The following is a 23,198-nucleotide window of genomic DNA, read 5'->3' as shown; positions in this document are numbered from 1 at the left end:
AATTACACAACACCTGTTTGTCCAGCCCCAGGTACCAGGGGCCACTGGCAGGCCCCGAGGCGTTCACCGAGGTTTCTCTCTCGTGGTATTTAGTGAGTCTGGGGAAGCTGACAAACACCGTTTTGGCAGAGGCCCCTGAGAATCACCCCAGAGCCCCGATCCTGTCAGGGTCAAACATACCAAGTCTATTTCTGATAGAGAGACATAATAGTATTAAAATCTCAACTTTATTTGGCCAACAAATTCAATTCCAATGTTATTGTCCAGCCTGACGCAGCTCAGGCCCTGTGGCGCCCCCATGTCCAGGGTCCTCCCCACAACCCGGCCGCCGCGCCCCCCGGCTGATCTGTTCCGTCGGGCCCTCCCGCACCCCCACCTGCCTGGCCAGACGTTTGGAAAGCAATTGCATTTGATCGAAAGGATGGTGACAGCCGGGTCTCAGCTGATCTGGGGAGCAGCCGCAGCCCACGCAGGGTCCCCCGGTGCTCCCGTCACCTCCCGAGCCCTAACGCAGGGAACCACCCGCCCAGCGCCCAGAGAAGCGCCCGCACACCCCCGCTGCCTCCAGGCCCCCCGCTGCAGGCTGATTGAAGGGAGGGAGCGGGGAGCACTGAGGACCCGCCGGGTGCAGAAATCAACTACAGGTTTAGTTGGGAAAGGAAGAAGGAAAACCGCTTTCCGGGAAGATGTTAGTGGCGAGGCTCCGAACGCCGGGTGCGGAACTCAGCTGCCGCTCCACACCCCGCTCCGCCCAGAGCGGGAAACAAACAGCCGTGTACAAAAAGGGACAACACAAAATAAAACGGGCCCAGCGGGCTGCGCTGGCCACCCAGAGACAGAGCCTTGGAGAGCGGGGAGGAAGAAAGGAAGCCAAGAGTACAGACAAGTGAGGGCAAGTGTTATTCTAAAAGCCAATCCCTGGATTTCCAGTCATTCACCTTCTGCTTTAAATCTTAATGGGTTTCTGACTCACTGGGCTGCAAAACAGCCACCAATTTAGTGTCTGATTTTTTGGGCGATGTAGATCAGTCTTCATTTTACAATTCATCCTTCTGGATTTTCTGCTCATCTTCCTCGTCACCTTCCTCAAGGTCCGTTTCTTCATCCGTCTCCAGGTCCTCCAGATCCTGCACAGGTAGGACACAGCTGCTGGTTTCTGGCACATCAGACCCAAGCACAGAGCGGCTTCTCCCACCCGCCCCTGCTGCCAGGTGACAAAGCGCCTGCAGAACTCTGCCAGGAGCTCCGAGTTTGGGACACTGGGATCAGGAACCCCCGGGAGCGGAACCTGCACCGTAAGAGCTGCCCCGCTCCGCACACGCGTCGCGCTCCTCGCTCGCCCAGCTCCCGGTGCCGAGCGGGAGCGCTCGGTGAAGAACAAAGCCCAGACAAAGAACGGCCCTCCAAGCGCTCCAGCAGTTTGCACAACCCCCAGACACGGCTTGTGCAAATCTGGAGGTTGTAACACCAACAGTCTGCACGCATTTGTGTTTAAGCTCGCGTTCTATGGCAAAGGCAGCTTTGTCCAGCAACGATATCCTGCCACATAACCCCGGAGCTCGTTTAGGATGAGGACTCAAGCACAGCACCTGACCCAACCCACGCCCCGCATCCCAAGGCCCAGACGCTGTTCCGATGGCACTCACGTCATCAGCGGCCGCCCCGTCCTGACCTCCACTCTCCAGGAACTTTTTGAAGCCTTCCAGCGTCCTCTCCCCATTGTAGTCAATCACCTGCACAGGAAAGAAACAGATAATGGTTATGGGCACCTACAGAACCACCACCCTGGAGAGGAGAATTCTCTTTCTGAGCAAGAGTTAACATGCCAAGCAAAAGGGAATTTAAAAATTCACCTTCACCCATATGAGACGAAGGAAAACAGCTCAGCCACTAGACTTCAGAGATCACTGCGAGGAAAGAACAGCCTGTGGATGAGCACACCGGCCTCTGCTGCGCTCCCTCATCCCTCTCCCACCCCAGACTTCCCTACAGCCCAGCCCAGCGCTCTCGGGTGTCCTGCAGATGTGACGTGTTCCATCCCCACAGAACGAGCGCCCTCCCAAGGCCTCGTCCAGAGCTCCTCGGCACAGGATCTGCTGCTTACATTTCTGCCAGAGCCGGCCGGGAAGAACTTGAGCGTGGGGAAGCTGTGGATCTTCACTGCCTCGACCTCGTTGGCTGTCGAATCCATCTTGGCAATGACAATGTTCTCGTGGTCCCTGTAGGTCTCTCCCAGCTTGTCCCAGATCGGAGCCAGCTGCTTGCAGTGACCACACCAGGGGGCATCTGGTGACAACAGACACAGCTGGCACCGACAACCCCACACCAGCCCCCGTTCACACCGACAACCCCACACCAGCCCCCGTTCACACCGACAACCCCACACCAGCCCCCGTTCACACCGACAACCCCACACCAGCCCCCGTTCACACCGACAACCCCACACCAGCCCCCGTTCACACCGACAACCCCACACCAGCCCCGTTCACACCGACAACCCCACACCAGCCCCGTTCACACCGACAACCCCACACCAGCCCCCGTTCACACCGACAACCCGCGTCACCCCCGGCCCCGCCAGGCGGGTCACACGTCTGTCCAGCCAGGGTCCCCGTGCAGCTGCAGCCCTGCCAGGCACTTTCTGCCCGGCCCTGGCTATGCAGCTTCTGGCACTGATTTCCTGCCCACTACTGGGAACCAGCTCTTGAAAGACACTTACAGAACTCCACAAAGACATTCTTGTTCTCATCAAAAGCAACTTCTTCAAAGTTCTTCCCAACCAGGACTTTGACAGGCAGCTTGTCCCAGTCTTCGGGAAGGTCTTGACTCATCAGGTGGGGCTGGAATAAGAAGCGAAATTCATAAACATGTTTTGCGACACAGCTGTTGGGAATGCCCAGGCCATCGCACCTCCTGGAGGAGCCAGGCTGACCCCCGGTGCCCGAGGCGCGGGCTGCGACGAGTCAGCTGCTTCCTCCTCCGCGCAGAGCGGCCCTTCCCGCCCCAGCAGGAGCTGCAGGAGCCCGCGCAGAGCTGCGGCGCTGTGACCGCGTCACCCCACGGGGCCGAGCTGCACGGCCGAATGGCCGCTGCCTCCAGACCAGAGCAGGACGATCTCGGGGCTGAGTCGCGCACGCTCACACCTTCCACAGACCGTTGCCAGAAACAGAAACCGGATCAACAGTCGTTACCAGGAGGAGCCGAGAGCGGCTGCGCGGAGCCAGCACAGCTCACCTGCCTGCAGCCTCCGTGCCCCAGCAGCTTTGCCTTTTGTTTCTCAGCACAAAGGCCACCAGATATTCTGTGCATTAATGGAAGGATTTTCGCCAGATGCCTCACAAGGACCATTCTGTTTTGCTCGCTTCGCCAGGTTTACCACCACACCATTTACTGTTTACCTTGATCTTGCCCTCCAGGAACTTGTTGCAGAACTCCGTGATCTTGTCTGCCGTGAGCTCCGCTGACTCAGGTTTGTATTTGGTCATTTCTTCCTCCAGCGTGATCAGACGCACAGCTGGACATTCTTCCTTCTTTAGGCCAAAGAACTCCAGAATCCTCTGGTTGTCGCTGTGGTCACTGTCGATGAAGATGAACAGGATCTTTGGAGGAAAAAGCCAAAGGCAGCGTGGTGAGGACGAGCACCTGGCGCCTGCCAACACTTCACACCCACGGGCAGGAGCCGAACCGGCCCCTTGTCCCGCGCCCGGGGCTGCTGTTGGTTACGGCCCAGTCAGATTCACACCCACAGGGAACGTCAGGAATTAACTGCTGCTGCTGCCACGGTTGTGCAAGCCAGGAAGTGCTCGGTCACCGGCTCCCATGATACACAGAGCACCGCGTCACAGCCTCCCCCACCGCCGGGGGACGCGGACAGCGCTGCGTGTCTCTGCAGGAGGGGTCACTTCATTAACCACCCAACAAACCCATCTCACCTTCCCTTTGAAGTTCCCTGCTGCAGTCTTGAAGTTGTCCAGTTTCCCCTGATAGTCAGACACACTTTTCGGTAGGAACAGCAGAATGTGAGTCTTGATCTCTCCTCCGAAGATTTTAGGAGCAGTCTGAGGAGTAGCAAATAAAGTTAATTTTTGGAAGAGCGATAAATCGGTGTCAAGGCCAGCCTGGCTCCGCTATCCTGAAGAGCGGAGGAGCCCACAGGCCCGCTCTGAACAGCGAGCTGCTGCCTCCCCTCCCTTATTCTCCCCACTTCTCCAGAACCCGACCTGAGGCAGCTCCAAGACAGAACCAGAGCACAATGCTCACCGTCCAGCTCTGTTATACTCACAGCAGCTACAGAAAGAAGCCGTACCAAGTACCAGACCTACCTGTTCAGTGAACTCTATGACCAGAGGCAACGCATTGGACTTGATGAAGTTCAGTAAATTATCTTTTGTGATGTCCCCTTCAAAGTTGTTACGGCCTTCATCAAACTGCAAAACCAGGCATTATTGCATTAGAGCACTTCCCTGTCCCCTTCCCCCTCCGCCCATAGCTCAGACACATCCCGTGGTTCCTGCCGCAGAGTTCCACCTCCCAACCAGGTCACCGCACGTTCATGTCAAACCTGGCCCGAGGTGTTTGCAAACCCCCCCAGCGGCAACCAGACAGCTCAGCCCTCAGCACCATTCTGCCGCCACCAACGATGAGCGGAGCCGGTCAGCGAGGACCGCGGCCGGCGTGGGACAGAGCAGCGGGACATGCCGCAGGAGCTGGCAACACCGGAGCAGCCGCGCCGTAACCACAGCGCTGCCAACAGCAAAGGGCACCGTGTGCTGGGGGAAAGCGCCGCTCGCCCGGCTCTGGGGCCGTTTCAGTCTCTGTCAGCGGCAGCAGCGCGAGGCTGACACACACGTTGCGCCACAGGTGCCGGAGCCTTTTTATCCGGGACACCGCCCGCCCCCAGGCCGGGCCTGGAGCACCGCGGGGCGCGGGACGGCAGCCCCTCGGCACCGCACGCTCCCGGTGCTGGACGGGGAACCTGCTGCTGCAGAGCTCAGGACCAGCACAAAGCCTGAGCAAAGCACCTAACACTGGAAATTAACCTCGCAAATGCTTTAAAGAGCACTGAGCATCACCTTAGCGCCTTCACAATGGTTGTTCAAGGTCTCTGTGAGGCTGGACAACACACAAGGAATGAGAACGACCAGCCAAACCCTCTGAGTTCGGACCCAGGTGACCACAGGCAGCAGAGCCAGAGCCCAAACCCACAATTTTTGGTGAGACAAACCATCTGCTTGCCATGCCCTGGCATTTGGCTGCCGCTGTGCTCATTTTCCCCCAGTTTGTGGTGAACGTGTTTGAGAGCTCTGACGGCGCTACCGCGACACCAGAAGGGGAGCGGGGGAGGCGGCCACAGGCCAGCGGGCACCACCTCACGTCCTTCCCGCGGAGCGGAGCCCGTCGGCAGCGCCCGGCGCAGACCGGTGCTCCTGTCCCCACAAAGCAGCTCCGGGAACAGAACTGCTTTTAGTTCCAGACGTACCCAAGTTGACTCTGCTTATGTGGCTTTACCGCTAAAGACTGGTCCTGCCATCGCCACGGCGCTTCAGAAGCGGAGGAAAATGTGACAGAGCCCCGAGGATGTCGGGGGTAGAGGATAAGGCATCAGATCTAATCAACGAGTCCATTCTACAGAGCTAAACGTGAGAAAACTTACATGCAGCTAAATAAAGCCCCAGAACCCTAGCTGCAGCGCCGCTGCAGTCGGCTCCAGAGCAGCATCTGTTTGGGCTTCAGTGTGCAAACACGAGCAGACAAAATCCCCACAAACAGCTATTTTAGCCCGTCGTTAACCGCCACCAGAGCACGCAGGTCACCTACAGACAGCGACGCAGGTGAGAAGGGCAGGACACAGGCGGTCCTCTCCTTGAACATCCCAAGTTTCTAGTTGCAAACCCCAGCATTTCCAGCTCATTAGCCAGATAAGTTACTGGCACCCTCAGCCACACTGACCTGAGGGGCCTCGGACTGAGAATTCAAGCCTACAAGCTCCTAACGCCACACAAGTAGCTGAATTACAATTTCAGAGGTATTAGAGTGAAATACACTGTTTTAGCTGAACAAAGGCTGAAATGAGAATTAATTCAACTCTTCAGCCTGTCTCAAGTTGGTCAGACTGAGGACTATCATTAGGCACAGATTTAATCAGTTCGAACCCAAAGCAGCCCCATGTGCACCACCACCAAGTCTAAGGAACTCAACTCGTTTTCTCAAACTGAGAATTTCATCCCAGGGACCGGGATTTTAACGGTGAGAGGTATCAGCAAGTTTATTTCTGATCCTGCAGGTGGCCAGTGTCCCTCTGCACGTAACCCAGCTGCCCCAGCCCCGGCAGCTGAACCGCAGTTTACCTGGGAACCTCCCTGGGGTCTCTGTGCCGCGGAACCCACGGCAGCAAGAGATGGAGCCGCTCCGGACACGGCCGGTCAGGATGCTCAGAGCTGCTCTGCTGAGCCAGGCAAGCACAGAACAGCACAGCAAGCCCTTGGAACTTGGCTACTGTTCCCTTTAGGGCCTTTAGAGCTTGGGGAGAGGCACAGGAGGCCTCACCAGCCACAGCCAGGAGCGCGTTACAGAGTGCGCTGGTCCTTACTGCGCAGCTGCCGGGCACCGAGGAACAGGGAGAAGAGTGAGGCAGCAGCCTGGACCCAGCGCCCAGCAGTGAGCGCCAGGGCGGGGACAGAGGAGGCGGCCAAGCATGGGCCCCCGCTGCCGCTGAGCGGGCCCCAGGCTGCCCGGCTCCACAGGGGCTGCCCGGCCCCATCCAGCGCTGTCCCGAACTAGAGACAAGGAGAGGCAGAGGCCTCAACCCAGCGCCCGTACCTTCTTGAAGAGTACTACGCCATCCCCGCTCAGCTGGTACTTGGTGAAGACATCGGCGCTGGAGGAAATCCCAAAGGGAATGTCGTCCACGGCCTCTGCTGCCGACAGGAACTCCTTCGCAGCCTCCGACGTGGAGTCCTGGGGAAGAAGGGAAGGTGTCACCTGGGACACAGCGTAGCACAAACGCCCCAGAGAACCGGCAGATCGAGTAGGGCAGGACGTAGTTTCACAACTACAAGAAGCCTTCCTGGCTGCCAGGGCCCCACGGGGCAGAACGCAGGGGAGCCCTGGGCACACTGGAGCTTCCCAAGCGGCAGCACGAGCCCTACCTTGAAGAAGCCGATCACCACCACGTCACCGGACTCCACCAGCGTCTCCGCGGCAGCAGCGTCTGCCAGGGTGGTCGCGGCCGGGCCGGTGCGTTTCTTCAGCCAGCTGACGATGTCGTCTGCTTCCCGGCCGGCTACACAGAGATAACACTCAGTCACTTTTCCCCCCCATAATGTTTAAGAACACAAACCCCTAAGCTTTGAGGTTGTTCAGCAGGCGGCCGGGTCAGGAAAAAGCGAGATATCGTTTACGCAACTCTTCCTTTCACTCCTGGTGTAATTAAGCTAATCTCTAATTGTTAAGTCAAGGTACAAGGGGCTCTATTACTTCTGGCCTAAGCACGTTCCTAAACTTTGACCAGCAACGCGGTGCTTCTCCGAGACGCTGACGTTTTCCATGCCAACTCTCACCTTCTGCTCTCGAGCGCGGCGCTGCGCTCTGCGCCGGCACAGGGCGGGCCGGGCTGCACCCGCCGATCTTGCCCTCACTTGCGGCCCCGTCTCCCACCCCACGTTCGCCCTTCACCCAACCACCCAAGCGGTTTTTCGGCTTGGTGCGCGAACAAAGCCACGCCGAGCGAACCCTGCTGGCCCTGCTCCCCGCACCAACGCGGTCCCACCCGCTCCGCGGGGCCGGCCCCGGGGAGGCCGCCCGTGCCGGGCAGGCTGGTTCCGCAGCCCCGCGCCGCCGCCCCGCGGACCCGCCCGCTCACCCGTGTACTCCTTGGGCGCCGCCTGGTCGCCGTTGCGGAAGAACTTGATGGTGGGGTAGCCCCGCACGCCGAAGCGCTGCGCCAGCTCCGCCTCCTCCGTGGCGTCCACCTTGGCCAGCCGGATCTCCGAGCCCTCCGCGCGCAGCTTCGCCGCCGCCTTCGCGTACTCGGGCGCCAGCGCCTTGCAGTGCCCGCACCACGGGGCGTCTGCGGGACGGGCGGTCAGCGCCGGCACAGCCCGCCGGGCCCCCCGCCGCCCCCGGCCCCGGCCGCGCCCCCCCCGCTCCCCCCTGCCCGCGCGGGCCCCGGCGCTCACAGAACTCGACGAGCAGGAACGGGTGCGCCGCCAGCGCCTGCTCGAAGGAGGCGGCGCGCAGCACCAGGACCCCGTCCCCGTCCTCCTCGGGCGCGGCGGGGCGCGCGGGCAGCGCGAGGCACAGCAGCGGCAGCAGCGCGCGCAGCCCGGCCATGGCGCTGATGGCGGCGACTCGGGACGGGCCGGGCGGCCGCGGCGCCGCCCCCGCTTATAAACCCGCCTCCCCCGGCCGCCGCCGCGCCCCATTGGCTGCGCCGCCGCCGCCCGCCATTGGCTGGACTCGCCGCCCGGTCCGACGCGCGGCTCCTATTCGCCGGCGCGCCGCGCTCGGCCCCACCCGCCGCCGCGGATTGGCCGCCGGCGCCGCTCCCCGCCCGCGCGCCGCCATTGGGCGCTTTCCCCGCTGCGCGGCTCGCGATTGGTCGGCGCCGCCTCCTCGCGCGGCCGCGGCCCTCGAACGTGGCACTCGGGCGGCCCCGGCGCGCGGGCACCGCGCGTGCGCGCGGCCAGGCGCGCGTGGTGGTTTCTGACTGGGCCGCGTCGGGCGCCCTTTGACCCGGCCGGAAGGGAAAGAGGCTCTTCCGGCGGCGGGGAACGTGCTCGGGGCACGTGACGCTGGGGACATGTCACGGTGGCGCGAGGCCCCGCGCGTGCCCGGTACCGGAACCCGCGGACACCGCGAGCGGCCCGGAACCAGCCCCGTGTGCCCGGAACCGGCCCCGTGCGCTCGGAACCGGCCCCGTGCGCCCGGAACCGGCCCCGTGCGCTCGGAACCGGCCCCGTGCGCCCAGAACCGGCCCCGTGCGCTCAGAACCAGCCCCGTGCGCCCAGCACCGGCCCCGCGCGCTCACAGCGGCCGCTGTCCCGCCCGGGCCGGTCTCGCTGTGCCCGGGGCGCACGGGGCCCGGCGCTGCAGCCTCCGCGCCAACGGCCGCGCACCCGCCGTCGGGCTGCGGCGGGGTTGCCACACGCGCGGCTGCGCCAGACCGCCCCTCCCCCCACCAGCGGCAGCGAGCGGCGCGGAGCGCGCGGCACCGCCACGTCCGCGCTGCCGGGGGCTCCGGGCGGCCCCGCCGCTCCCGCTCTGTCCCGGCCCGCGCGGGGGCAGCGCAGGCACCGCGGGCTCAGGCGGCCCCGCCGCTGCCCGGCGCTGGTGGTTCCCGGGGCGGCCGCGCGGTGGCCCCGGGGCTGCGCTGCCCCACGGGTCCCCGGCGCCCGGGTCCCGTCACGAGAGGCGCAGCCGGGACTGGGCCCAGCGGCTCGGCAGCCGCTCGAGTGCCGGGGGCTCCGTGAGCTCTCCCGGCCACGCCGCCCTCATCCGAGCCCAACGCACCACGCGCCCCGCGGGCACCCGCAGGCTCCGACCGCGCACCGGCGCGCCCCGGCCCCTTCTCCTTCCTCTCACTGAGTTTGGCTCCTGGCTGCGGCGGGCGGGACGCAGGCGGCCCCGACAGCCCCTGCGCCTCACGGGACCCCGAGCCTGCTGCCCCGGAGGTGCCGCCTGCCCGGCCCCGGGGCAGAGCCACGAGCGGCCGGGGCCGGGAGCTCCAGCGGGACGGTCCCACCGCCCCGGCGCAGCCCACGGGGCCGCTCCCGCCCGCCTGCAGAAACCCTGCGGAGCCGAGTTCTGCTCCCCGCCACGGACCCGGGAGCCCCAGAACAGACCCGGGAGCCCCAGAACAGACCCGGGAGCCCCAGAACAGACCCAGGAGTCCCAGAACAGACCCAGGAGTCCCAGAACAGACCCAGGACGCAGAGCAGATGGTCAGTTCAAAGATTTTATTTAACTGTCATAAAAGGAGAAGCAGACGATGATTCCAAACCTGTTATCCCATGTCGAGGATTCACAGACAATATGCACCAAATCAAATGAACAAAACTCTCTCTAGGGGCAGGGCAGGGCGAGTTAGAGGCAAAGACGTCGCTACGAGGAAGCCGCAGATACTTGGTCCCGGTTCTAATTCAACCTCAGCGCGGTGGGATCGGACGGGGCCGCTGTGAGGGCAGCAGGCTCTCGGGCAGGCACAGGCTGTGAAGGCAGCACAGGCAATAAGGCATCGCCCGCCGGGACCGCCCGGCCCTCGCCAGCTCCGTGTCGCGGCGCCGGGAGCAGCCGCAGCAGCCGGGGGCCGGGGCCGGCTGGGATTTCAGTGCTTTGCAGCGGCCACGGCTGCAATGAGAACCGTGAGGAGGCGGTGGCACCGGTGACCCGCGCACCCACCGGCCTGGCTGCCCCCGGTGCCGCTGAGGCCGCCGGAGCTCACCGGGGTGGGGCCGGCGTCCCGCGGGCGGCTCTGGGCGCCTGTCACCTGGTGTCACACGCCCCCTGGAGATGTCCCATCCCAGGTGAAGGACAGAGCAGCAGCAAAGCGGGAAATGGTGAATCTCATAACCCGTGCGGGGTGTGACCGGTGAGCGCCATCCGTGCCGGGGAACGGCGGGTGGGTGGCATTCAAAAAGTGTTAACAAGGGCAGGGCCCCCTCCCGAGAGGATCCGTGTACACGTTAAGGCATCGTGGTTACGGGGAGCAGCCACAAACGGAGCCGCCAGCGTGCCCAGGGCAGGCCGGGGAGGGGCCGGACATGGTTTTAGCCGATAAACGGATTCAAAAGCCGCCTGCGTCAGTTCCTCAGCTCCCCGCGGGCAGCAGCCGCGCGGAACCGTGCAGGACACGGGGCTGCGCCGGGGAGCGGACCTGGCGCCCGCGCTGGGACGGGACGCGCGGGGGCCGGACACGGGCGGCGCGGGCTGCTCTGTGCGCTCAGCGGTTCTCTGGGGAGGGGGCACGTTACAAACCGAGCTCTGGTCAAACGTATCGGGGCGTGAAGGGGAAGAGGGTTCCAACGTCAGCACTTTGGTATGGGGGGTTTCTACGGGAGCCACTGTCTGATTCATGCTCTCGGTTTGGCCGGGGAAGGGTTAGTCCTTCCACTCCTTCTTGATGGTCAGGTTCCACTCCCAGGACAGGTGGTCAGTCTTATCGTCGTCTGTGAACTTGGATTTGACGTTGTAGCTGCCCCGGGCCAGCATCCCCTTTGGGGCCTCTTCCATGGGGGTCAGGAACTCGTATTCCTCTGCGCGGGGGCCGTAGCTCCCAACCATGTACTCGGTCTTGTCAACTAGGGGCAGGAACAGAGGCACGCGGGGCTGTTCAGGAGCCTCCCTGGCATTTGGGACAAGGCTAAAGCCCCATGACAGCTCCATCGCTGCTACAGCCGCCCACAGAGCAGCTGTGACAACACGACTGTCGCCGGTTGACAGCCCCGTTCACTCCAGGGTGGCTCCCCCGCAGGGACCGGCCCCCGGCTGCAGTGACACGTTCGCTGCCGCCCCGGCCGCGATCGCGCACGGAGCCCGGAGCTGCAGGCACAGCCAGGGCCACCAGCCACCACGCGCACGGAGGCGCAGCCGAACATCCCTCCCGCGCCGGGCTGGGGGCACCGCGGGCAGCCCCCCCTGCACAGAGCAGCACTTACTTTTCACGCCTTTCCGGAACGTGTGCTGAATGTACTTCAGCCCCGACACGATCTCCCTGTTGACCTGCGGAGACGAGCGAGGGCTGCAGACGCATCCCGGGGCGCTGCCCACCCACCCGCAACGTCCCACCTGCAGCGCTCCCCCCGCTCTTCAGCTCCCACATTGGAACTCTTACCCTAAAGGAGATTTTTATCCGGTATTCCACGCCCTCCTTCAGCACGAACGCCTGCTTCTTGTAGCTCTCCAGATCACCTGCACAGAAGGGAGAGGGCGGCTCAGGGTCCCTTCGCGTCGTGCACCGGGGTGAACTCAAGCGACAGGAGGGGGTGGGACAGTCTGTGCCACAGCGGGCTGACCCTGGGCAGCACACGGCTCGTCCGTTCATGGGTGACAGGACCCTCCTTGCTGCACCACGCGGGCACACGACGCCCCGGGCAAGGATTCTGCAGCACTTAATGCCAGAACGGCCCTTTGCAGACGTTCGCTCTGGGGCCATCACCATCTCGAAGCCACCGCTGCTGCAGCTGCCCCAGCAGCAGCTCAGGCCCCTGCACAGCCAGGGAACGAGGGAACGGAAGCTCCTGGGGGACACGGCCGTGGGCTCCGGTGCAGAACCCCGTGGAGGCTCCGGCACTTGGCACGGCGGCTCTGCTGCCAGCGGGGGCTCCGGAGAAGCACGGGGATCCACCGTGCTCACCTGTCAGGTCCAGCTCCAGCGGGCCGGGCGCCGTAGCACAGACCAGCGTCAGTTTGGTCACCACCACATTTGGGGCGTTGGGATCTAGAAGAGAAGGGAGAGGCTGTTAAACACCCACCCTGACACCAGCCAACACAGCTCCTTGTCCTTCCAGGGCACTTCCTGAAAGAGCAAGAAGACCTGCGAGAACATCCCCCTGCACTCCCCCCAAAGCACCCCCGAAGGCACAAAGAGCCGGCCCTGGGCCCTGGGCCTCACTGCTGGGCAGGGACGGGCACAGGGGGAGACAGAGACGAACCTTCACCTTTGTACTCTGCCCAAGGCAAAGAGCTGGGAGGAAGAGGAAGAGGAGGAGGGGGAGGAGGAGGAGAACAGCTCCGGGCAGGAGCAGGGATGAGGCCAGAGCTCTGCTCAAGGAGGCGTCGCCGTCCCAGCTCACCTGCAGTCACGGTGACGGCGCCGAGCAGCGCCTCCTTGTACTTGCGCAGGCTCTCGTCGTCCTTGTCCAGCTCCTGGATCTCCTGGATGCTCTTCTGGGCCGGCGGCTTGTAGTTGACGGAGTGTTCGTCCTCCTCGTTCTCAGCTGCGATCTGGGCCAGCTGCTCCGCCGTCGGCTCCTGCTCCGCCATCCTCGCACGTACGACTCACACTGGAGCGGGGAGGAGAACAATGCTGCACCGACCCTCGCGCCGGCACGGGCCCTGCCCGGCCGTCCCCAGCGCCGGCCCTGCCTGGCTGTCCCCAGCGCCGTCCCCAGCGCCACAGCCCAGGTCCAGGTTCGGCCCATGGAGTCTCCAGCAAGAGGAGGGAAGTCCCGGCCGGGCGCTCTGCTGGAGCCCAGCGGGGCAGCGCCCGGGCGCAGAGGAAGCCAGCGCTCCCCTCCCCACACCAGCTGGTGAAGCCTTCGCTCAGAACAAACCCGAGCCCAAGCGAGCCCCGCTCAGCTCGGCTCCCGCAGCACACCCAGCCCAGCCCCGGCAGCAGGGCCCCCGCGGCAGCCGGAGCTCCCAGCCGCGGCCCCATCGGCTCAGTCGGTCTCTGCTCCGCGCCAGCTCCCGGGAACAGGACCCGGCTCGCTGATCGGCCCTTCACAAAGATCTGTGTCACACGCAGACGGGGACACACGTAACGGGCTGGAAACGTGCAGATCTGGCTCGGTGCCCAAGACTCCAACACCGAGGGTTGGTGAATGGTGACACCAACACCCGTTCAAACCTCGGTAACAGCCACCGACATCCTCAGCCGTTGCTGATGTGCCCCAGGATCACCCCACGGCAAATACCAACTTGGACCCTCCGCAGACCCAAAAAACCATCAGTGGCAGCTTTTGAACCACTTTTTGTACAAGGAAAATCTTCACAAATGCTCTGCTGCCGCATCCAGGTGTTTCTGCCGTTATCTGCGGCTCCCGCGCGAGCGCAGGCCCAGGTGGAGCCGCGATCGTTGCTCTGGCGCCTGGTTTCCAAACACATTGAGAGCTACAACCTTTGCTACAAATACAGCAACACAGGCAAAGTACTCAAATACGGCTCAATTCTGACCCGTGCGCAGCCGACGCTTCTCCCCAGGTTGGTCTGAACGAGCGACCGCCACCCGCTCCGGCCTGGGCGCTGACGTCCCACAGACAGGTCGGTCCTGCCCTTTCTCCCAGGCGGGACGGACGCCCCGGCGCGGACGCGACACACAGACGCAGCCCCGCGACACACGGAGCCCCGCGACACACGGAGCCCCACGCCACCTCCCGCCCACGCACTGCGCTCAGCTGCCCCGCTCAGCGCCTTCTCCGGAGCCTCTCGGTGCTGCTTGGGCGCCACCAGCACAGAGAGCAAGAGCCCCACCTTCCGCCAGACGGACACACGGCCGGGAACGTCTCCCCGCCTGTTTTTGGGCAGACGGTGGTGACAGCAGCGCCCAGGGCGCCAGTGAAGCAGAGTCAGTCAGAGTCTCCTCGGAGGAGCTGATTAGCGCTGTTGCCCGCTGGGCCGCGGCGCAGCCAGGACACCAGCAGCGCCAGTTCAGCCGTCCCCACCCTTCCTGCCTCCCCAGTGCACGGGAAGGACCCCGCGGCCACGTACAGCCCGTGGGGCTCCATCCCGTCGGGCCTCCTTCTGCAGGAACTCACCCCGCTCCGCAGGAGCCCCTCCCGCCGCCGCTCCTTCCTGCCGGTGCTCCGCAGCGGGGCAGCTCGCGCCGGGACAGGGAGCACCAACCCACACCAGCTCGGGCTGAGCTGCTCCACACGCGCCACGGCCGCTCGGAGGGCAGATCAGGAACCGGGTGGGCTCAGGCGGTGCCCGGGGGCAGCAAAGGGACCCGGTGACGCAGACACGGCCCTGGGACACGGCTTGGGGTGTCCGGGTTACGCCGCTGCACCCCGGAGAGCCCCGGTCAGCTCGCCGCTCTCAGCCAGGGGTGCCGGGCTCCGGGCGGGCTCAGCTGGCCCCAGGGCCCGGCCCTCGCAGGGTAACGGTACTGCCGGGGTTCGGCCCGGGCGCAGGGCACCTCAGGGCGTCCGCTGTCAGGAGCGGGGCCCGGGGCAGCAGCAGGCGGATCCAGCTCCCCGGTCCATCCCGGGACGGGAACCGGCTACGTGGGCAAACGGGCTGCAGCCGCACCCGGAGCGTGACCCTTCCGCCCGCCCCCGCTCCGGGACCCGGCAGCGCCCGCGCCCAGCGGCTGCGGGACAGGGGCACCGGGAAACCCCGAGCGACGGGCGCGCGGGACCGGACCCGGAATCCCGGGGCGCAGAGCAGCCGCTCGGGGCGGCCGGGACTTCCCGTCCTCGGGGAAGGAAGTCGCGACGTTCGGGCTCGCTGCCCTGAGCCCCGGCGGCCGGGGGAGCCGGGACCGACCCGCCCGCGGCGCCGCTCGAGCCACCGGCCCCGGGGAGCCGCGCTCCTCGGTCTGTAACCGAAATCGTTCTCTGCAAAACCCCGTTCCCGACAGCGGGAGCGGTCGCGCCCCGGCCCCTCCCGCCGCGCCGGGACCCCGCGGGCGACACGAGCCGCCCCGAACCTGCCGCGCCCGCCCCGACCGGGGCCTCGTGCCGCGAGAGCTCCGCTCCCGAGCGGGCCCCGCGCCAGCGGGGGCGGTGCGGCCGGCCCGGCCCCGCGCCCCGAGCCCCCCGGGCCGCCCCGCCCTACCGGGCCCGCTGCTCCGCCGGGACAACGCGGGATCCGCCCAGCCGCCGCGCGCCCCCGCACTTCCGGGACACGCCCGTCACTTCCCGGTAGGGGCTGAGTCCGCGCCCCACTTCCGGGCGCGGCCCGGCACGCTGATTGGCCCGGGGACACGCGCGCGCTGGCGGGAGGGCCGATCGTCAGGGCAGAGCGCGCGCGCTGGGCGGGGCGGGGCGCGGCGCGGGAAGGCGCGCGCGGGCGGGGCGGGGCGCGGGAAGGCGCGCGCTGGGCGGGGCGGGGCGGGGCGCGGGAAGGCGCGCGCTGGGCGGGGCGGGGCGCGGGAAGGCGCGCGCGGGCGAGCACAGCTCTAGACACGGTTCTATTTTATTACGGCGAAGGTGAAAAAGCCACCTCGGCCCAACAGGCAACCAGTAAAATTTATCCCAAAAATAACTCGGTACAAAACAGGTCTGTTTGGAATTAAAAAAAACCTTTACAGGAGTTAAAACCTATCCCGGAACAAAAATAAAACAAATCCCGTCGGCGCGAGCCGCCCGCGCGGCCCGGGGAGCGGGGGCAGAGCCGAGTCCGTCCTGCGCCCTCTCCGCCGCTTTAGCTGGTGTCCATCTGCAAGAGAGGAGACAGAGCAGCTGTCACCGCGCGCACCGGCGCCACCGCCCCCCACACTGCCCCCGTGAACCAGCACAAGTCCCGGGGCTGCCGGGGCACGCAGGGACTCCAGCCCCACCATTCGGGTGCCAGCCCGGGGCATGCGGCTGCGCTGCCCCCAGCACGCCTGGTGCTGAGCACCCCTCTGGACACGTCCCTGCGCTGAAAAGCTGCTCTAACCCACCAGACACTCCCAGGCCACGTTTTTCTGGAATTCTGCTCATCCCGCTTCCTCACGCCCTCACCTCGTTTTGTCCCCCCCAAAGAACTGACTCCTGTCCCTTTTCCGCAGCCCCTGCTCTCTGCGGGTCTCGCTGTGCAGCTGCTCTTCCCCCAGCTGCTCCGGCTGTGAGGAGCCCACCCTGCGCCGGCCCAGTAACGGCAGCTGACAGCGAGTTCTGGGGGCAGAGCCGGCTGCCGGAGCGAGGCGCCGCCCGGCTCCGCGGGGAGACGACGGCTTCAGCCCCATCACCCAGAAACGCTCTCCCCGTCCTGCGGCCCACGCCGCCCCGGCGCTCACGCTCACCCTGGCATTGTAAGCATCCAGCTGTGCGTCTAGTTCCTCTGCGGAGAGCTGCTGTTTGGAGGTCCTTCCAGCTCCTCTGCCTCTCCCCCTGGTCCCGCCACGAGTCCCTCGCCTGTTGCCGCCTCCACCACCAAATCCTCCCGAACCACCGCGGTTTCTGGTCATGCCACCTCTGTTTACACTGTTACTTTCAAAAAGCGACCGTTTTAGGGCATTTCGGTTAACCCCAACGCACGCGAAGCCCGCCCCACAGCAGACAGACCCACACTCCATGCAGACAGCGCCCACGCTGCTCTCACCTCTGTGCCGGTCTCCTCTGTGTGTCGATCTGTGATGTGACCAGCTGGATGTTCATGGGGCGCCCTGGGGGGAGCAGCCCGTCAGCCGGGGGGGACGCGGGCTGCTCCAGCCAGGGACACGCGACGGAGCTGCCCTGCAGACTCACCATCCAAGGGGACCCCGTTGTACTGCTTCATCGCCTTCAGTGCGTCCGCCTTCCTTTCGAAGTGCACGTCTGCCGTGCCCAGGCTGCGGCCAGACCTGTCGTAGTGCACGGCCGCCTTCTTCAAGGTCCCAAACTCTGCAAAGAGCTCCTGAGAACAAGAAGAGCACACGCGCCCTTCAGAGCTGCTGACGCGCGGCAGCTCCCAGACACAACCGCCCTCGGCAGCCGCCGGAGCCTTTTGAAACCGTGCTGGTAACTCGGAGGCAGCACCGCCCGCGGCAGAACCGGCAGGAGCTCAGCGTCCCCGCTCGCAGGGCACGCGGTCACAACCAGCGCGCTGGGCTCCAAGGAAACTGCTGCTGTGTTTGCTGAGGGTGAGTCCATGGGGAGAGTATTTAAAACAACCCAGACCTGATCCATTCCACAGAGGAACAACGAATGAATGAAATGATCGCAGTTCCATTGTGCTGGACTCTTTATTTTCCTTAAATCTTTCCTAGACCAGGTGCGATTCAAAGACAGCCCATTAGGTTTATACCCCAGAACCTGAGATCAAGAACATCCCCGATGAAGTACGTAACCTCCCGCCACAAAGGACGGAAACAAAGCGGCAGCAAAGGAACCACCACTTTTGTTCCACAGGCGTTACCTTTAGGAAGCCAACACGGACACCTCAGCTTCACCGCTCCTGCGGCGCCTCCAGAGCTCCACGTCTGCCCCAGGGGACGGCCCCGTCCCGCAGCGCCTGGCCAGCAGCTGCCCCGCAGGGGCCGCCCGGCCCTAACGGGCTGCACGCACGTTCTGCTGCTCCCGGCGCAAGCGGCACCTCGGGCAGGACTACGGCTGCTGCCCCTGCACCCCTTCCCCGCGGGGCTGACACGGCGCTGGGCGGGCGCAGCCGGGACGGCGCTCGGTGCTGCAGAGAGTGCGGCTCCAAGGGCTACCCGGGGAGGCGCCTCGTTAACAGCGCCATTAGCACAGAAACCGCGACGCCATCACCACATCTGAGGCAGCGCTACGTTGTGGGATGGGCAGTGACAAACAGGCGCAAGGCCACGCGGTCAGCTCTGCCGCTAACCAACCCACGGCTGGAAGCTCAGCCGCAGCTCAGCCCCATCAGACAGGTTTTCGCTAAGAACCGTGTGTAAACCAAACCTGTGCTCCCACAAGCAGAGGTGGTTTGGGGTGCAACTACGTGAGCCGAAAACGCTCAGGTCCAATTCCCTGGCAGAGCCAGACTGGCCAAGAGTGACTGGAGTGAATGCACCAACAAAGACAGCGCACAAGGAGCTGTTTGCTCGTTCCTGGCAAGGACCAGACGCCAATTGAAAGGGAATTTGTGGCGCGATGGAGCCGGCAGAGCCCCGGCAGGGACCCACCTGGTACCTGGGCCTGTTCAGTTCTGACCAACTCACCGCCCGCTTGTGTGCGCGGCCCCGTGGGAGCCACGGTCCGACCGCAGCCTGGACGACAGACCCACGGGTTCTTACCAAAGTGCGGCTGGAACAAGAGACGTGGCCCCCACGGGGAGCTCGGCAGGAGGGTGCGAGACGGCAGGGAGCACGGGGGCTGCGGCGGGGAGCGCGTCCTCGCTCACAAACACCTCCCCGCAGCCGCACAGCGGACACGCTCGCGGGAGCCGCTCAGCGCTCACAGAACGGACTGGGGCAGCTCCTGCAGCCACCGGCTGCGCAGGCGCAGGCGCACGCGCGGGGCAGCCACGGAGCTCCCGCGGCCCAGCGGACGGGGGTCGCAACGAACGCTCCGGCCGCAGCCGGGAGCAGCCGGGCCAGCTGGGATCACCCTGGGCCCAGCCAGGAGCACCCAGGGCCAGCCCAGAGCAGCCAGGGCCGGCCGGGAGCAACTGGACCAGCCGGGTCCAGCCCGGGAGCACCCAGGGCCAGCCCAGAGCAGCCGGGGCCAGCCCGGAGCACCCAGGGCCGGCCGGGAGCACCCAGGAGCCGCCGGGAGCACCCAGGAGCCGGCCGGGAGCACCCAGGAGCAGCCCGGGAGCACCCAGGAGCAGCCCGGGAGCACCCAGGAGCAGCCCGGGAGCACCCAGGAGCAGCCCGGGAGCAGCCGCCCCTCCCCGCGCTCAGAGCCCCGGTCGCCCCCGCTCCGTTCCCGCGGCGGGGGGGGGGGACCCAGGGCAGGGCGGCGCGGCGCGCGGTCGCTCACGCGCGGGAGGGAGCGGGCCCGCCCGACCCCGCTGCCAGCGCCCCGCACCTGGATGTCCGCGTCCGACACGCCGAAGTCCAGGTTGGACACGAGCAGCTTCCCGCCGGTCTCCACGCCCGCGCCCGCGCCGAAGCCGCTGTCGAACAGGTCGTGCTGCCACTTCTCGGGGAGCTGCTTCGGCTGCAACGACAGCGGCGCCCGGCTCAGCGGCGCCGGGCGACCCCAGGCGACCCCGGGCCGCGCCGCCCCGCCCCCCCCGCCCGTACCCGGCTGTAGGGCGCGGGCCGGTTCCTGCCGCCCCGGGCCAGCGCCGCCCGGTTCCGCACGGGGCCGCCGCCCGCTCGCCCGGCTCCCACGCCGCCCCGGCCGGGCCCGCCCCCGCGGGTGACGCCGCCCCGGCCCCGGCCGCCCCGGCCGCCGCCCCGGCCGGCCCCGCGCTGGCTCCGGTTGAGCTTGATGATGTCGTCCAGAGACATGTCCATCTTGTCGGCCATGATGGCGGCTCCGCTCCGGGGCCTGCACTTCCGGCCGCGCTGCCGCCGCCGCCGCCGGAAGCGGAAGAGGCGGGGCCAGGCGGGGAAGGCGCGCTGGCGCGCGGGGCCTTGTGGGGCGGCGGGGCGGGACTTCCGGCGGGGCGGCGGCGGCGGCGGCGGCGGCGGGCAGGGCGGGGCCATGCGGGTGCGCGTGCGGAGCTGGCACGCGGTGGCCGCGTGGCTGTGGGTGGCGAACGACGAGAACTGCGGGATCTGCCGGATGGCGTTCAACGGGTGCTGCCCCGACTGTGAGTGACCGGGTCACCGGGGCTCACCGGGGGTCAACGGGTGCTGCCCCGACTGTGAGTGACCGGGTCACCGGGGCTCACCGGGGGTCAACGGGTGCTGCCCCGACTGTGAGTGACCGGGTCACCGGGGCTCACCGGGGGTCAACGGGTGCTGCCCCGACTGTGAGTGACCGGGTCACCGGGGCTCACCGGGGGTCAACGGGTGCTGCCCCGACTGTGAGTGACCGGGTCACCGGGGGTCACGGGGGGTCAACGGGTGCTGCCCCGACTGTGAGTGACCGGGTCACCGGGGGTCACCGGGGGTCACCGGGTGCTTGCCCGCCTGTGGGTCACCGGGGGTGCTGCCCCGACTCTGAGTGACCGGGGATCACCGGGGCTTCAACGGGTGCTGCCCCGCTTGTGGGTCACCGGGGCTCACCGGGTGCTGCCCCGCTTGTGGGTCCCCGGGGGTGACCGGGGGTGCTGCCCCGCCTGTGAGTGCCCGGGGGCCACCGGGGTGCGGGGCTTCAGCGGGTGCTGCCCCGGCTGTGAGCGCGGGGCCGGGCCCGCGTTCGCGCTGACGCTCGGCCCGTCCCGCAGGCAAGGTGCCCGGGGACGACTGCCCGCTGGTGTGGGGGCAGTGCTCGCACTGCTTCCACATGCACTGCATCCTCAAGTGGCTCAACTCGCAGCCGGTGCAGCAGCACTGCCCCATGTGCCGCCAGGAGTGGAAGTTCAAGGAGTGACGGGCGCCGCCCCCGCCGCTGCGCCCTCGGTCACCGTGCGGCCGCCGCTGCGCCCTCGGTCACCGTGCGGCCGCCGCTGCGCCCTCGGTCACCGTGCGGCCGCCGCTCCGCCCTCGGTCACCGTGCGGCCGCCGCTGCGCCCTCGGTCACCGTGCGGCCGCCGCTGCGCCCTCGGTCACCGTGCGGCCGCCGCTCCGCCCTCGGTCACCGTGCGGCCGCCGCTCCGCCCTCGGTCACCGTGCGGCCGCCGCTCCGCCCTCGGTCACCGTGCGGCCGCCGCTCCGCCCTCGGTCACCGTGCGGCCGCCGCTCGCCCCGCCCGCGCGCGCTGTCTTGCCGGGATCGGCGCTCGGGGGCGGGAGCGGCGGCGCCGGGACCCGCCCCGGCGGGCAGGGCCGCTCGGTAACGGGGGCGGCTGCGGGGCGGCTCCCCCGCACGGCTATAAAGGTGGCGGTGGCGGCCCCGTCCCGCTGTCCCGGCGCCATGCGGGCGGTGCTGGGGCTGGGGCTGCTGTGCCTCTGGCTCCTGTGCCCCGCTGAGCCCTGGTACCGGCCGCCGGGCGGGCCGCGCCTCTACTCGGTGGGCAGAGCCGCGGGGCTGCTCTCCGGGTTCCGCCGCGCCCCGCACGCCCGCCGCTCCCACACGGACGGACCCGCCGAGCGCGGCCCCGGGGCGCTGCTCCCCGCCGCGGTGAGTACCGGGGCAGCAGGGTCGGGTGCTCTGCCCGCCGGGCACATGCAGCGCCCCAGACCCCGCTCCCCAGTCCCCACTGACGGTCTCTCCGCAGGCGTCCTGTGTGACGGATGTGGCCCCCGAGCTGCAGAGCTGCCGGCTGCTGCCCGGAGCCCCTGGCGCTCTCCGGTGCAGGGCGGATGTGACAGTGTCCTTGGACCCCGGGGAATGCGCAGCTGGCTGAGCCGGCACTGGTGGCTCCGCGGTGACAATAAAAATGCTTCGGCTGCTCGATCATGTCTGTCCTTGCGGGAGAGGGAGGTGCTGGGGACGGGAGGTGCTGGGGACGGGAGTCCCTGGCTCTGGGGAGCAGTTCAGTCTGAGGCTGCTGAACCCGTGGCTGCCCCGGGCTGGGCCGAGCGGAGCCAGGGATGGGCTGTGTTGTGGGACGGACAACGTGCTTGAGGCTCTGGCGACAGGAGGGTGCTGAGAGCCGGGCTGCAGGGGCTGGAGCTGAGCGTGGTCTGAGCGGAGGGTGCAGCCCGAGCCCCCGTTCCCCCTGAGCATCACAGTGGAGCCTTGGTGAACTGAGCACCCACCTCCTGCTCCAACTCACCCTCCGCAGGGGAGCAGCAGCCGGGAGCAGGTCCGGGCTCCACTGGCCAACAGGGGCTTGCTGGGCATGGGGTCTGCGCAGCCCATTCCCCTGCGCAGGGCTGGGGGACCAGCCCCGTCCCACACGGGGTCCGGCAGGGGCTGGGGCTGCTCGGGCAGGATTTCAGGCGCCTGCTACAGCTGTCCAGTGAATTAGTTCTAATAGAGACGTGGGACACGCTGCTGTTGGCATCACGGGGGCAATAACTGGGGGCTGCAGGACCCAGCATCTGCATCTTCTGCACTCACTGGAGAAAAATAAAAGACAACAAAAAACCCACAGAAAACAAAGTCACAAACTTAAAATTCATACATTCCCCCCCCGTTTTACCTCCGTGCCCGTTTGTGCCCCCGGGACTCTTGGGCTGCCAGTAAACAGAAGCTCAGAGTGTCCAGAGGCGCCTGCAAAAGGAACGTCAGACGCAGTTTTCAGAGTAAGCTCGGAAGCTGCTCCGGAGGCCCCGAGGAGCAGCAGCTCCCAGGCACTGAAGTTCCAGCAGCAGCAGGCAGCCGAGCTTGGCGAGAGCAAAATAAACCCCTTCTGTCAGTTTTTAATAACAACGGCACCCGTTGGGCTCCTGAGGCAGCTCATCCGCATGCAGCGCTCAGCCCAGGGCAACTGTGTCACCGCAGCTGAGCTGTTTGTTTCTAATGACGAACGCTCCCGTGGTCCCCGCGGAGGGGGCTGCGCGCTGCAGACGCGGCTGCTCCGGCAGCGTCACCGCGGCTCGGGGACGGGACAGGAGGCTCCGGTGCCCTGTTCCCCAGCCCGCTGAGCCGGGGGCGCTCCCGCGCAGGTGGGCATCTTGGCTCTTGTCACGAATGGCACTGATACATTCTATGAATACCCTGTTCGTTACGGAAATGCTAACGTGCACATGGACTCTGGCATCAGCACCTGTGCGGCCACAAGACTTGGAGCTCCACTGCTGATCCGTCCCCGGTGCAGCCCCTCCAGGCAGGACAGACGGATGGCAGCCGCCCACAGCTGCTGCTTTGGCACCGCAACGCACAAAATGATCAGCAGAGTAACTCACGTCACCTCCTCTCTCCGTACCCATCGGTTACGTGCCTGCCC

General features: G+C 66.3%; 4 protein-coding genes across 7 annotated transcripts; 1 reads left to right on the top strand and 3 right to left on the bottom strand.

Annotated features, from left to right (window-relative positions):
• Window positions 1-208: 208 nt before the first annotated feature.
• On the bottom strand, window positions 209-8,356 carry P4HB (prolyl 4-hydroxylase subunit beta). The gene is made up of 11 exons (XM_065852029.2): window positions 8,178-8,356; window positions 7,862-8,068; window positions 7,149-7,282; window positions 6,820-6,957; window positions 4,323-4,427; window positions 3,933-4,058; window positions 3,399-3,599; window positions 2,720-2,840; window positions 2,105-2,286; window positions 1,647-1,733; window positions 209-1,127 (listed from the first exon to the last, which is right to left on the bottom strand). The coding sequence occupies exons 1-11, from the start codon at window positions 8,329-8,331 to the stop codon at window positions 1,038-1,040; spliced, it is 1,545 nt and encodes a 514-aa protein (XP_065708101.1). The 5' UTR covers window positions 8,332-8,356; the 3' UTR covers window positions 209-1,037.
• A 1,585-nt stretch (window positions 8,357-9,941) lies between these two features.
• Window positions 9,942-19,666, bottom strand: ARHGDIA (Rho GDP dissociation inhibitor alpha). 3 transcript variants are annotated; one of them, XM_071816303.1, is made up of 6 exons: window positions 19,657-19,666; window positions 12,792-13,001; window positions 12,353-12,436; window positions 11,831-11,907; window positions 11,655-11,718; window positions 9,942-11,297 (listed from the first exon to the last, which is right to left on the bottom strand). In XM_071816303.1, exons 2-6 carry the CDS (start codon window positions 12,979-12,981, stop codon window positions 11,098-11,100), a joined length of 615 nt encoding a protein of 204 aa, XP_071672404.1. In that variant the 5' UTR covers window positions 12,982-13,001; window positions 19,657-19,666; the 3' UTR covers window positions 9,942-11,097. The 3 variants fall into 3 exon arrangements, with proteins under 3 accessions (XP_071672404.1, XP_065708479.1, XP_065708481.1); XM_065852407.2 differs by lacking the exon at window positions 19,657-19,666 and adding an exon at window positions 15,496-15,625; XM_065852409.2 differs by lacking the exon at window positions 19,657-19,666 and adding an exon at window positions 14,475-14,599.
• ALYREF (Aly/REF export factor) lies at window positions 15,838-19,835 on the bottom strand. 2 transcript variants are annotated; one of them, XM_065852756.2, is made up of 6 exons: window positions 19,556-19,835; window positions 19,338-19,469; window positions 17,112-17,259; window positions 16,966-17,029; window positions 16,667-16,853; window positions 15,838-16,098 (listed from the first exon to the last, which is right to left on the bottom strand). In XM_065852756.2, exons 1-6 carry the CDS (start codon window positions 19,781-19,783, stop codon window positions 16,084-16,086), a joined length of 774 nt encoding a protein of 257 aa, XP_065708828.1. In that variant the 5' UTR covers window positions 19,784-19,835; the 3' UTR covers window positions 15,838-16,083. The 2 variants fall into 2 exon arrangements, with proteins under 2 accessions (XP_065708828.1, XP_065708829.1); XM_065852757.2 differs by having other exon boundaries at window positions 16,667-16,847; window positions 19,556-19,833.
• Window positions 19,836-19,911: 76 nt separating this feature from the next.
• On the top strand, window positions 19,912-20,939 carry ANAPC11 (anaphase promoting complex subunit 11). Its single transcript, XM_065852425.1, has 2 exons — window positions 19,912-20,070; window positions 20,650-20,939. The coding sequence occupies exons 1-2, from the start codon at window positions 19,962-19,964 to the stop codon at window positions 20,793-20,795; spliced, it is 255 nt and encodes an 84-aa protein (XP_065708497.1). The 5' UTR covers window positions 19,912-19,961; the 3' UTR covers window positions 20,796-20,939.
• The last annotated feature ends 2,259 nt before the right edge of the window (window positions 20,940-23,198 follow it).

The sequence above is a fragment of the Patagioenas fasciata genome, chromosome 18 (assembly GCF_037038585.1).
Source record: "Patagioenas fasciata isolate bPatFas1 chromosome 18, bPatFas1.hap1, whole genome shotgun sequence".
NCBI classification, from domain to species: Eukaryota; Metazoa; Chordata; class Aves; order Columbiformes; family Columbidae; genus Patagioenas; species Patagioenas fasciata.
This window is presented reverse-complemented; position numbering and strand designations above follow the sequence as displayed.